The 15,483-nt window shown below is 23.8% G+C and overlaps 1 protein-coding gene and 1 long non-coding RNA gene across 3 annotated transcripts; one reads left to right on the top strand and one right to left on the bottom strand.

The window, feature by feature from the left end:
- Nucleotides 1-3,151: 3,151 nt before the first annotated feature.
- Nucleotides 3,152-9,614, bottom strand: LOC114129734 (uncharacterized). 2 transcript variants are annotated; one of them, XM_050205253.1, is made up of 3 exons: nucleotides 9,251-9,335; nucleotides 8,011-8,133; nucleotides 3,152-5,232 (listed from the first exon to the last, which is right to left on the bottom strand). In XM_050205253.1, exon 3 carries the CDS (start codon nucleotides 5,230-5,232, stop codon nucleotides 4,519-4,521), a length of 714 nt encoding a protein of 237 aa, XP_050061210.1. In that variant the 5' UTR covers nucleotides 8,011-8,133; nucleotides 9,251-9,335; the 3' UTR covers nucleotides 3,152-4,518. The 2 variants fall into 2 exon arrangements, with proteins under 2 accessions (XP_050061210.1, XP_027850356.2); XM_027994555.2 differs by lacking the exon at nucleotides 8,011-8,133 and adding an exon at nucleotides 9,563-9,614 and having other exon boundaries at nucleotides 3,153-5,232; nucleotides 9,251-9,338.
- Nucleotides 9,270-10,192, top strand: LOC126551555 (uncharacterized). Its single transcript, XR_007605485.1, has 3 exons — nucleotides 9,270-9,386; nucleotides 9,520-9,764; nucleotides 10,011-10,192. It is a non-coding gene; the product is annotated as an uncharacterized LOC126551555 (long non-coding RNA).
- Nucleotides 10,193-15,483: the final 5,291 nt, after the last annotated feature.

Genomic DNA, 15,483 nt, shown 5'->3' on the forward strand with positions numbered 1-15,483 from the left:
TAAAACAAATAATATTATATAATCATATATAATATTATTTGATTAAACAAGTTTAGTTTTATATATTTTATATTATTATTCATGTTACTTTTATTACCTACTTATTTTTCTTATTTATATTTGTATACTGTTTTTATTTTTATTTTTTCAATTTTAAAAGTTATTCGTTATTTTTCATAATATATTATAATATAATATTTGCACAAAAATCCATAAATTATTTATCATACTTTAATAATATAATATACCTATTAAAAATATTTTTAGTTATTTAAAATAATAATGTAATTTTAAATAGATACCTATAAAAATGAGAACCATTGATTTTATTTTTTCTGTATTTTATTTGAAATACCTAATCATACATATTAATTTAAATTTAATTGTTTTTAAATTATAAAAGTTATTATGTATAAAACATTAAAAACTTACTCCCCAAGTATAGAAATAGATCAACGTATTATACTATTAAAAAATTAGTTCAAATAATAATTATAAATAATACAAATAATTGAGTATACTCCAATCGCAATATCATTTATTTTCTTAATTCTCAATAGAATAATAACTCATGGATAAAATTATGAATACAAATATAGTCTCAAAATTAATAACATAATCAAATAATTAAAAATTATTTTATAAACTTTTTCCAAGACAGTTAGTTATGTAAGATATAAAGTTGATTACATAATAATCATATAATTGTATGTCTCTGAAAAATAATTTTTTTTCGATATACGAGTTAAATTGCTTCTCCACAAACAATATTCAATAATATAATAATTTGCATTCACTAGTTTAAAAATCCTTTAAATGGAAAATAAACAATGATCAAAATAATTAATATATGAAAAAAAATTGATTTTATCGTTTAATTAATTTGTGATGAAATCTTGAATTTTATTTTATTAATACTTTTCATTATTTAAATCCGAAATTTGTTATATTGATTATTACTATAATTACAGTGAAACTTCCATACAACGAAGTCGAAGAAAAAACAAAAAAAAATTCGTAACATGGAGGAATTCGTTAATTAGTATAACGTATTCATCAACAATGAAAGTCATAGTTCTTAAAAATATTTCGTTAAACAGAAAATTTCATAAAATGGAAGTTCGTTATATGAAAATTTCACTGTATTTGTATATTTACCATTAAAAATCAATTTTTCATAAAAACTATAATAAGTATTATAAAATGGTTTTTCATAGTCAAGTATCAAAAATATTTCAAATTAAAAATTCTCAACTCCGAATAATGAATAAAATTTGAAATATTTTGCAATTAATTTTCTTTTAGAAAAACGAAATCATTAATTTAAAAAATTGATTTAAATCTTGATTTATTGTTTTATAAAACACAGGTCCAGATTAATGCAAGTGAAATCAAGGTACTTGTCTCCCAAAATGTTGGGGTCACACAGGAATGATAGCATTGTTTCTCATGCCCCTTTTTTATTGAACTCAATTTATGTATGTTATGTAAGTAATATAATGTTAAGCATTATGAGGGATAGAATTAAAAATAATGTGCTATTTATTTATGTTTATTTTACATGTTATATTTTGTTTATAAACATTTAACTTAAACAGATATTATTAAAAGTGGAGTTAAGAATTAATATTTCTGTGAAGTATAGCCGTATATGTATAACTAAGTAATACAAAATAACTCTATAAGTAACAGTAGGTATATTGAAGATACTAGGACACTAGGTGAAAATTTGGATAAAAATTATTTTAAAAGAGAAAAAGAAAGTTATTTACAGAGCATTCTAAAACAATGTAAATATAGATTAGGACCCCGATTAGTATTGTGCTTTTCTTAATCATAATATATGGTTGGTAATATAGAGATACCTTAACGTATCTTAATCGTGTTCGTCTTAGAACTAAAACAATATAATTGTTCCTTACTATTATTTTGAATCCGATAAACATTATTGGAAAAACATTTATTTAAAATTTGGATTCTGTGTAAATACTCTATGATTGATGAATAATTATAAAAGAATTAAGCGGTAAGAATTGTTATTTTCCTTATAAAATATTGTAAAAGGATAATATGACTAGACAGTGTAATATTTGACCACTGAAATAGTTTGAAGATCTATGGACTACTTTTTTTTTAAATTAAAAATATGGGGAACTTAAGTATCTCACCCTAAAAAAATGGTCTATTCGTGTTAGTGACTTTAAAGTCACTCACTTAATAGTGATAAAATCTTATAATTTATATTTTAAACACACACATTATAGTATTATTATATCCAATAGAAAAATTATAATTAATTAAACGTCAAAAAATATAATTATCAAACAGCAAGACCACTGAACTTAAATTAATTATTTCAATTACTTAGAAATTCAAACTCTGTACCGATATATTAATATTCAACATTGTCATAGTTAATTTTCAAACGTTCAATTAATTAAATTTGATCTTGAGACTCCATTCTGATTCATCGACACGAAAATATGATTTTGTAACGAGATATTTCACTTGTTATTTAATGCATATAATATATTATAAACAGCAGACATGCCATTACGACACATCGCAGATTTTCTCAGCTTAATTAATTTATGTACCTAGCTTATAAAATGACAAGAGAAAAATTATAGGGAAATTTATTTGAATTTATAAAATTATAAATTTATAAATAAAAATAAAAACTAGGTATAATAGCAAGTAATTTAATATAGTTATACCTATAATTTAATATTTTTACACAAGCAATTCTGTAAATAATCATTAATAATTAACACGACCTATTCTTATATCATTAGTGATTTAAGTAGAATAATATGTATTAATCGTTAAAAATATTTATATCGATGGATTAAAAATAAACTAAACTCAGCAAATGTTAACATTATTTTTCTTGTGATGTTATTACAATAATTATTATACTACTATTTATTTTTAGATAAATAAACCTAAGTGTAAACAATTTGAATGGTAATTAATTTAAATCTTAATATTTTATATATATTATATTATAGGTATTATATTATATTGTTTATATATATATATTGCACTTAGAAATTAATATAATATTAATAAAATTAATAAAATATTATATTATTTCAATTTTTGTATTATAGGAAATTATACTTCAGAATATAAAAATATTAGTCAGAATAAATAAAGGAATAAACAGTTAATAAATATTTTATGCTAAATATAACAGTGAATTTGTTCTTAATATTAAAGTATTTATCTATATACCAAACATTAAAATAAAATAATTTGGAATTTCCAAGAGAAAAATATTTCACTTTTATGAAAATATTTCTTTTGCGATGTTCATAAAATGAATTCGGAGAATTTATTATTGTGTCACAGCCAACAGGTATACTCATCTACCAAAGTGAACAAACATTTTTTTGGAATCTAACTTTGTGAGTATATAACGTTTTTATAAAAATTTATGGGTAGATGTATGTACACCATATTAGATCCATAGGTATCATTTATGGGTAGATACATATTTTATAAAAAAATATTTTCGTAATTATCTATAATATTTTCCCGATGCCAAATTCAACAATGGGAAGTACGTAAATTGAATAATGTTTACCTATAGCTTATGATAACCAAATTATATATATTATAATTTTGTTTATCCTCTATTTAAAAACATATTCTTTAGTGGTTACAGGACAATGTAATACTTATTTGTAGGTTAAATATATAATGAATACTTTTTAATAATAATGTTAAGTTTATTTTTAATAAAGTTTGAAAAATGTACACGACATATTATATTTATTACACTTAATAATACGTGTGTGAGCTACAGCACGTATAACTGTGCGTAATATAGTATTATTATGTCAATGAAAAATAGGAATAATATAATATAATTAAAAATAATTATAACAATAATAATTTGTTTTGGATGTATAATATGTTTTGTCAAATACTAATAATATATTTCTGCAGTACATTATTATACTCAAAATGAAATGACATGAGATTTCGAAAAGAACAGCTACACTCTATTTGTTATAATAATAATATAATATAATAAATCCAGTCCTCGGAAGTTTTAGCATTTGCATTTTTTTTTTGTAAGTTTTAATTCTTAGTGTATCTTCTAAAACATGTTAAGTATTTAAAATGATGTCCATTTAGAATTTATTAAAAGTGTTATTTTTATAAATCATTTCATATAAGAATGAAATAAAACATTTTTTTTTTATATTTGCTCATTTAAAAAATTATTTAAAATTACAGTTGAAATAAATAAAAATATATAGAACATCTAGTAAGTAATGAAACAGTTGTAGTTCCTGAGTAGTGACTACATATATTATTATTTATCTAATACGTACAGAAAAATATAAACCGATTTTTTCATATTTGTATTTTTAAATTAATATTTAAGTACTAAAAAGTAACTATTTTAGTGCTTTAACTTCCAAGTCTTGATTACAATGTTTTTAAATAACTGATTATTATAATATTAGGTATATTGTATAAAATTTATTTTTTAGTAGGAAAACATTACTCGTCAGCGCTTTGCTTCTCATCTTCATCGAATATATCGGTGAGTTCGAACTCTGTTGCTTCTGGTGTCGTGATCTTGATTCTGATCGCTGACAACTGCTCAATCACGCCCAAATCACTAATCACTTTGGATTCGCAGACTTCGTTTTCCTGCGACACTTGCTGTATATCATGTGGCCCAAGTCCTTGGAATTCGCATAGGCGAACATCAGCATATTTGTATGTTCGCTTTATACGCGACTCGGGAGCGTGAACGTCAATCCGTTCGGGCGAACAGTTTTCTGGCACAGTTACACTAGCCACTGCATCCGGCAAATGCCCAGTGCCTGATTTACTCAACTTGTCCGTCACTTTAGCTACAGCTGATGTATTCATCGGATTTTCACTCGATACAATTTCCGAATTAGATGCATTCGCTGCTGTGCCATTTGTATCGGAGCCTGCAGCACCTGTGGGGTCCAGTGTCCCAGGCCTTGCAAGTTCAGGTAACATAAACGACGTTTCCGCTTGCATCAGCTGCATGTTCATGAATGACTGCAACAAATCGCACCAGCCCCTCTCGTACGCTATCCACAGTCTCTCGTCCTGGCGCAATTCGTCTAGAGTTGAGTTTTTGATCTGCTTTGGCGTGCACAGCGGATTATCCGACCCAGAGAGTCGGGGCAACGATTTTCTCCACTCGCTGCCGTCGTCTCCCTGCTGGTCGGACATCTGCAGTGCATATAATATGTAATAACAAATGATACTACGTTTATTCATATATAATATTATATAATATTTCTAGTGGCGATCAAATAATAATTTTATATTGATTGTGGGAGGGGTGTTGGTTTTCATATCTTTACATTATTTGCTTTATGTACATAATATATTTTTATACTTACACTGTGTCCTACGTGAATTCGGTGAGTGCGTGCAAATTCTATTTTGACCATATTGTTCCGCCGCAGCGTGGTGTATCTTATATGCGGCGAAATACAAAGTGTTTTGTTTTTTGTCGCATAAACCAAATTCACATAGTACACAGAATTATATTATGTTAATATTGAAAAAAAGTCATGAGAAACAAATCAACACCTCTCGCCCCCCTAAAGTTTTGCCAGTTCAATTTATGTCTTCAACATAATAATTCATTAATAAGGGGTGATACATTTGATCACAGAATCTCTCAATCACTGTATCAATTTTTGTAGTTTTGAAAATATGTTTATCAATAGTTTCAAGTACTCTTAAATTATTGTTTTTTAAAAAAGTTTTAAAAAAATTAATTTTTAATGTGATGATTTTTATTTATATTATTATTTAACATTTTATTTTATTTAAAAGCAACAATGAATAAATATTATTTAGCTTAATTTAACGAATCAAAGTTCAAAAAGTAACGAATTTTTTAAGTATTGAATATCAAACGAATAGTTTCTGTAACTCATAACATGTTATAAGTTATATTATGAATTATTTAAAGTTTTGTTAAGCAATATATACGTATTTACGTATATACTATATATATATATAATTTTGTCTAACTTCTCTCCTTTAATAAAAATTGTAAATGTTTATAAGTAAAAACAACTATATTTTGTTCCTCAGATGATATATTTTATACAGGTAAATCGATATTTTAAGAAAAGTAATCGGCGTACCATTTGAAAAGATAAAAATATTGTAAAAAATGAAGGTTTTTTTTTATAAAACAATTTTTTTAAACCAAAACTATTGACTGAAAAAAAACTTTTGTATTCTCTTATATAGAGTTATTCACCAAGAATGCGCTCAACTTAATTTAACTTTATATACTAAGAATAATGTATGTCCATAATAATAGGTTTGAAAATTATGGACCAATATAGAGGACGAGGGCTATAATGATTTGAGAGTTTTACTAATAATTATTAATCTATCAATATTTTATAACATTAAAATATTAATTATATCATTTATATTATTATAAATATTTTTTGAGAGCAATAAAAAGTACACCTATATTTTGTATTTTCGTAAACTTATTATCCTTAGTACCTATATAGATTATAATAACTCAGAAACTGCTTGTTCAAATTTTGATTTTTATACAATATGCACTTTTAAAAAATCATCTGCTTAATGATGTACATAAAAAAAATGATTTTCATTTGAAAAAAAAGAAGTTTGTATCGACAATATAAATGGCTTAAAAATCTAAATAATTTAAAATATGGTCCATAAACATATTTATAAATTCCAAAAATCAGAATTTGAATTTGTAAATTATCATTTTCAGTGTACGTATACATTTTTATTTCATTTTAATTTCATACACTGAAGTCATAATATAGTAGTTAACTATATTATTTTTAATCTTTAGACAAGCAGTCCTACCAGTTTACTTTCATATTTTAAGTATTTAAATATGGTAGAAAACTATTTGGAATAATGTTTGACACAATTTTCATCAATATTTCTAAAATAATATTTTACTTTAATAGAGTATAAAATTAAAAATAAATATGGTTATTTGAATAGAAAAAATCTAATAAAAGTTTCTTTGACACAAATTATTAAAAATTTGATTATTTTTTTTATATAGGTAGATACGTAGGTAATATTATTTTATTAGAAAAATATTTAAAATAAATTGAAAAATAAGATTATTAGTATATAAACAAATTTCTTGCATAAAAAAAAAAATGCAGCGTATTATCATTTATAAAGGTATATTTATATTATATATTATCGAGCGATATTGATCTATCATCTAAATACTTAAAATGCTGCAGCTGCAATAATTTCGAGCCATTGTATATGATTTATGCGACAAGCTGAAATACTCAAGCTTTGTTGATGCTTTTTGAGGCGAGTATAAATTAAAAATTTGAATTGTTAAATATTGAAAATAAATCCTACTTCTTTGATATTATGTAATATATGCGTGTCACAACAAACATCATAATCTCTATCTGATCGAAGAAATTAAAATTAAATATTAAATGATATGATAAAATGATAAAATGTAAATTTAATATTTTTTTTATATCGATATAAGTTTATTAAAGTTTAATACAGACGTTAATTTAGAAATAATATTATATCAATAAGAAGTACAAGTTACAACTACGTTATTAAAAAAAACAAAAAAAACAAAAAAAATTAAAATATTTTAGCATTAAGTACTTAAAATGGTAAGTTAATGTTTATAATTTTAATGGATTTAAAAAAATAGTTTCATTGTAAATAATTCATTAATTTTTAGGCTATATGTTAAAATGCAGACAAAAAAATATATGAACTTATACTAGAATTGACCATTATAATCATTAATTTATATATGGTACCTGATACCATTATTACTACACAATATTTGTTGTAATATTACAACGCCACTGGATTTTCACAATTTTATTTATCGATCAATCGTCTACATTATGTGTAAATACAAAACGTATCTAATGTGATAAACACGTACAACACATTTCTGTAATCCACGCTTATGTTATTATTTGCAGTACCTACCTATAACAACAGGCATAATACGTTTTCAGTGTTCTGCCATAAATCTACGTATCTTTTCCATTGGCCTTTTCCACCAAATTGAATATTTACTGATTCCACGTTTCCATCAAAATAATTTCATTACTCTTAAAAGTTGTTATGTATAATAAATGTTATTATGAATAATAACAATAAAAAAATAATATACATAGATTATAGATATATGAATAAATAAGTACAGGTTTTTTTTCGGTAATTTTTAGGTACACTTTTAAGATATTCGTACTCAAATGTTTAATTTTATTTGCAGTATAAAAATAATTTTAATTGTATTTAATGTGTTTTATAATATATATAATGTAAGTACTATTTTTTAATATTTTTTTTTTGTATTTTTAATAAACGTATTGCGTAAAAAAACAGCTTTTCATTCTATGGAAATTGATTTGGTGAAAATATGGAATCGGTCAATATCTCATTTACAGTGGTATAAAGTATTGATGGAAACGGGGAAAGTATACTTTTAGCGAAAATAGGTTAAGTTTTTTGTTATGTATGTATACAAATATTTTATTTTATTTTATACAATATGTTTGTGGTTTAAATAAAATGATATAAGCTCAATTAATATATTTTTTTAGTTGGATTCTTTTTTATATTTTATTAAGAAAAAAAATATATTAGAACGGGTCTCATAAAATATGTATTAAAATACAAACAATAAATTATTGTATAAGCTTTTGTATTTACTCGTATAAACCGTCACTATATTGATAATGTGGAATGTTAAAAATTGTCTAATGACCCATATTTCGTGTATTTAAAATAAATAAACATTTGATGATTTTAAAAATTATAAATACTAAAATAGTTAGAAAATGAGAACATACTTGTTTGATTTAAATTTAATTACGTAATTTAAACCAAACCTTACATTAATATATTTTTTTAAATGTATTATTGAACAATTTAAAGTGTGATTTTAAAATTGCAGACAAAAAATAATTAATCTAAACCTAAACAAACCGCTGCTCTAATAGCTTAGTATATTATATGGTTAACATGCAGCGTATATTAGTTAATTTATTGTTGGTTAAAAAAAAAAATTTAAAAATTATAATTTAGCAATAATTATTTAATATGTTTTTTTAATAAGTATTTAATTTACTAAACAATGATCACTATTGAGTGCTATAAGTGCTATAGACTTTTTATTTGATACTCGACTGATCAGTTAAATTGTTTAGTATGTAATACTTACATTTCGTTTTAGTTAGTTTTCTACTGAAAATCTTGTTTGCCGTAGAAGCCGAAATAAGAGTGTACAAAATTTAGATGATGGCCACAGACTAAAAACAAACAAACAAAACAATTTTGGATTAATGAATTGAATATAAGTAAATATAATTATATTTAACATATATTAAAAAAAAAAAAACAAAACAAAACAAATGAATTTAAAATTGAATTAAAGTCCAAATCGGATTTATTTGAATATATAATACATAATATATTATGTATAATTTATAGATAAACACCTATACGATATTGGTTATAAACGTGTGCACATTACCCAGGTAACTATTTTGGCGAAAGGAAGACAGTAACACACTGAATGGTAGTTGTCACACAACTGACTGGCGGTACACGGACGATAGCCGGACAAGGCTCAGTTTTTGGTCAATTCCATGTTCTGGGTGGTTCGGCGGATTACTTTGCTATATATGTGCGACTGTTATAGTGCGTTGTGTGGTTCGTCCACGGTGGGGAACGAGGTGGTTAAATACGACAATCGTATAATATTATATTACACAATTTATTATGATCGTATCCGTATAATCAGATAGTATGTTCTTCTGAACAAATTTTTATTTTTATTTTTATTGACTAAAACACATAATATAATATTCATGAGATATATGATATTATATACTAATATTCCCGACTGATAAATGTGTTTAAGTATTTATACTATAATACAGCGAATAAAAATATTAATTCATTTATTTTTATTTTTATAGATTTCGAGCAGAGTGAAGAATATATTGTATTGATTTTAAAATTATGAGGATTCATACTATCTATATTTTATATTTTTATGTTCATTATTACTCAAAAACTATAACCAAAATGCAATAAGCTGTATTTCGTTTTACATAAACGTATAGAGGTAATTAAAGTTAATTGTTATTAAGATTGTAGTAATGCCACTTTTTAAATACAAAAAATTATATTAGACAATATCAAATGCCGTAGTCTTGTACAGTTCTAAATGAATGTTAAATATAATATTTATACCTATATAATATTATTACTATAGTGTTCTTGTTCTTTGATTAAAAATAATGAAGTATTTATAGCAAAAACATATTATTAAAGCGATTGCTTGTAGTTAAAAATGTTGTACAATTAATTTTATGTGCAGCTTAAGAAAACGTTCGTTTTTGTACTATCGAGTCTTACATGTTGCTGCTTATTGCTTATAAGTATATAGGTAAATCCATTAAAACTTAAATATTTTAATTGATATTGAGCATTTTATGTACAGATTATTTCCCGTCTGTAGAGTAATCTTAATGTAATTTTAACAACATAAAATATTTACCTATCGTTAATAGTACTTCACGTTGACCTAATATATAATAGTTAGATGATAATGTTAAGTTTATTTTTTGAAATTTTTAATATACTAAGAAAAGTTTTATTTTATATTTTCCATATTTGTAAAAAATGTATAGATAATATGTTGTTAAACTACCCAATCATAAGTTATATACAAGTAAATATAGGAATATAGTTCATTATTGCCTACATATAACTTACATTTTTTATACTTCACGTATCTATAGAAATATTTTGTACCTATATTATACAACACAATTCGATTTATAGCTTATAGATTTATAGATTTAAGTTATATTTAGTTATACATGATGAAAAATAATTTTTGCTTTAGTTTGCGACTATTATTCACTTGTGGATAGTCAAAGTAGTTACTAATACATTTACCAAATTAATGCAAAATAAACTCGATTTTTTTTTACTATTATTATTATTTAATAACCATTTGACAAAAAATAAACATTTAATTTTATCAAATTTTTAATTCTGTACAGATATTATTACATTTAAAAAAAAATCTGCAGCAATTTTCAAAAAGAATCTAGTATTAATTTAAAATATTGAAGATCAGTTAAATGGAAGAAGACGATAATACGTATAATTTGTTAACTTAAACTATTTTAAGTATTATCAAATAATCTAGTTTTTTCTCAGTTATGAATAAAAATATTATATTAACAAAAATGGAGAAATTAAGTAACAAGTCATTAATAATAACGATAATGAACATATTGCAGAAATATATCTCAATAAATTTCCTGTTTAAATTATGTACTAATTGCGTGTTATACAATATGTAATAGAGCTTTTTGAAGTAAAAAGCAGTGCTACTTGACAACTGTAGAAGTTATAAACTTGAAAATGTAAGTACCTATACACTTTGTTATGGTTCTTATTAGAAAATTAATAACAAGTTTTGTGTTATTTACACCTTTATATATGTTTATGTAAATATTTTAATGTTGTATTGTTTTCTGAATATTTTTACCTAAAATACAAAATTAAAACAAATAAAATAACAACTTAAATTATATACATATTATACTAAAAATATTTAAAACACATAGATACAATTTATCTTTAGTAGACATTTAAAGTTCAAATTTGGAAAAAATTACATGTTTGAAAAATTACTAGGGTTCATTCATTATTTTATTATAATTTTTCACAAAAAATTGTTCGTGATAACTTGAAACAACTAATAGGCCATTCAACTTGTTTAATTTTTATCACTATTAGTAATTATTTATTATTTTTCCAAATACATCCAATTGCTTCAACGTCCAAACTGCTATGCCAATTTATATAGATCATAAATATGTTGAGCATAATTTATTGTATTGAAGAACATAATTTTAGATAGGTTAAGAAATGTACCTATACCTAGTATATAGGAATATTTACAAAATGTGCTGATGAAAATATTAAATCAGTTTAATTCTCGTCTATTGGTAATTGGTAAATACTATTAATATAAAATAACCACAGTATTTATATCATCTGTGAATTTATCAATATAATATGATGCGGCATTTTCGTACTTGTAATATTTTAACTATTTAATTCAATTGTTGACTTTATTCATATAAAAAACATAATATATTTTTTACTTTTATTTATTTAATTATTGATTTTATTTTATAAACAAAACTCTGAAACGATTTTAGTATTACCTACCAATATCTCAATGCAGTAATGTTATTAGTTTAAATGAACAAGTTGCATTAGTTTTTAAATATCATTCGCGTATGATAATAATTTCTTGCATACCGAGAATCGTGATAGTGTATGTAGTTGTACATTATTAACACCGCTTTTCGACAATATACAACGACTGTCGTATATTTTTTGTAACCTAAACGAATAATTTCGTATAGACCGAACTGCTGGCGGCTCTTTTAAATGTAAAAATGAAGCATCAAAACGGTATTATTTCAAAACAAAATGCTGTGTATAGCTCATTGCAAGTTGTATTTAACTTTATAGTAGGTAATATATTAGAATTAACGAAATTAAATCATTTTATCAGCTATCATCATAAGTTATATGAACCTATAATTATATAGGCGATGATTTTCGACTTGGCTGTTTATAATATATAAATTGTATGATAATAATATGTTGTTGTAATTTTTAATTAAATGAACAAAATTAATGATTTGTACAAAAATATTTTTTTGACTTCAATGTTTCAATATTATTTTCGTTATAACTTTTTCACTGCACTTTTCAATTTTATTCACTTCAAAGTCCTGAAAGTGTATTTCAATGAAATGTATTTAAATTCAAAAAATATTTAATGAAAATAATATAACAATATAATATATAATATTATATAGTCATCATTACTGGTAGTTAATTTACAATAACTATAATATTACCTTAAGTTAGTTCGCATAGTTCCAAGTATATAATTATTTGCCGTTAAACGACCATATTCATATCGTATTTCCGCTATTTCGAGTTTTTATTTTACTCACACGCGTGTATTAATAATATGTTATTATAATAACACTACTATTACAATTGAGTCTCTCTTCAGCAGTCGTCTACAAGGTCATTGGTTATGTGTATCGACGGCGCGACGCATAATATATATATATATGCACTACAGTTGCATACAGTATAATAATGCATTAACGCGAGTATCGAAAAAAAAATCTGGACTTCTGGAAGTCTTTATTATAATACGTATATTGTAGCATATATATTTCAATTATTCAACTGATCATATTGTGCGCAAATTCGGTCACCGATTTATAAAAACATTTTTTTTTTTAATTTTGAAAAAAAAAATCTTTTCATTATCTTAATTCCTATTCGAAATAAAAAATTAACTTTTACTAACTGTACAATTATGTTTAATAAGAAAAAAATAATTAAAAAAGTTCAAAACTATCCGTGCATTTGGAACACAAGTTAAAATGAATAAAGCAATATAAAGATTTGAAAAAAGTAGCTTAACGCAAAGTGACTGAAAGTATGTGCATAGAGGAATGATTCAATTTTTTCTGAACTGAAAAGTAGTTTAAAGGTAATTATAAAAAACATTTTTAACTTTTAGAACACACTCCCACAACAAACCATTCAAATCCATTAATCTCTGATACAATGAATCCAAAAATGTATACATTTTAAAAAAGTACCAAATTGTTGGAAAAAGTCTTTGATAAAATGCCTGGTTTGCATAGAATTATTTGGAAATTAACTAGAAAAATAAAAATGAAAAGTTTTCCGAACAAATCATAATTGAGTTTAGATGTTACTAGCAAGGTTGGAATGTATTTAACAAATTACTTTAAACATATGTTTAAAACTTTTTAATAAAATTGTATTGTAATATTTTCTATATAATAACCGTTTTGTTAGTTGATTACTGCAGTATTCACAACTGTGATGTAGGTACAATAATATATTAACATTTTATAATTTGTCTACACTAATTGTTTGGATTATATTATACAAAATACTACATTTATTTTAATAAATTATTATAAAACAGTTTTTAAGGACTATTATGCTCAGTTTAAAGTTATAATTATTGAGATACTACTCGTTTGAATTTTAATTTATGTAAATTAAAATTGTAAAAATAATAATATCCACCAAATAATATTATATTGTAAATAAAGATGATACTTATTTAAAAAAACATAATTGGTGTGTATTGGCGTATTGCCAAGGAATACTGACCACTTAGAGTATAAAGTTTTAGTTTTAAAATTAGGATTTATTATGATTTGTAGCATTAAAATAAATGGTTTAAAGTACCTAATTATATAGATTCAATAAAAACCAAGACTATTTTTTATCATTTTTGAATTTTTAATAGTTCATTAAACTTATGACAATTAAATTTAGAACTAATGTTAAAAAACAAATTTCATTGATTTTATAAAGACATTAATTCAATGGTAATTTCATTTTTAATTTAACTATTATTGTATAAAAATACGATGGAATAATTTCTGTTTACTGACCTATATAGTTTGTGAATAGTCACTGACCACGTGGTTAGAAGAATTAAAGTATTTAAAAATATAGCCTTTATACCTACGTATAGGTAGGTATATTTTAAAATTCCAAAGATCAGAACATGAATAAATAAATCGGTTGTTCGAAATATTATTTTTTTTGACTTTTTTTTTTTTATTTATATATACCTAATATAAACTCTCGTTTTGGTAATTCTTGCAAAACACTGTAAACCAGCTGGTTATAATATTCTAATTTTTGTTTTTTTTTTTACTCTTTCATTTAATCTCGTCGCGTACTAAAGCTATAGGTAGGTTAGGTATATAGGTACACTATAGGTATAATGTATTAATGTATATATTATATACAGGTATAACGTACGCGTTTGAAGCACGGCGGCGGCGTAACGAATCACATCGATTTAACGTTTTAAATTGCCCGAACCGGACCAAGTGGCCAGTATATTATAAGTCATGTGTATAATATATACTATATATAATATAGCTATGGCCACCTAAAATCAAGATAAAACTAATATAGGGTATTATAATATAGTATATTTATATTATATGACAATATCGTCAAACTTTTGGCCGAAACAAGACCTACCAACACCTAGATGTATTATGTACACGCAGTGTGATCAATGATAAAGGTAACACAAAATATTTTAAACGTACCTATTATGAAAAACCTAAATTTTAAAAATGGGCAGCAAAACAATTTTTTTTTGTTTTCGAATTGAGCCCCCCTTTTGAGGGGTTGTATTAAATTAATTTAAATTGACTTATTGAGAGTGAGTTAAAGTTTCGATTTGCCTATGCGTAATGCGCATCGTTTATGTATAATATCCCTACTTATCGTTTTAACGTGGTCTATTTACACATTTTTATAAAG

This window comes from Aphis gossypii, chromosome X, assembly GCF_020184175.1.
Source record: "Aphis gossypii isolate Hap1 chromosome X, ASM2018417v2, whole genome shotgun sequence".
Taxonomy (NCBI): Eukaryota; Metazoa; Arthropoda; class Insecta; order Hemiptera; family Aphididae; genus Aphis; species Aphis gossypii.

Excerpts from the sequence above, each read along its gene's own strand:
- LOC114129734 (XM_050205253.1), bottom strand. The coding sequence starts at position 5,232 with ATGTCCGACCAGCAGGGAGACGACGGCAGCGAGTGGAGAAAATCGTTG.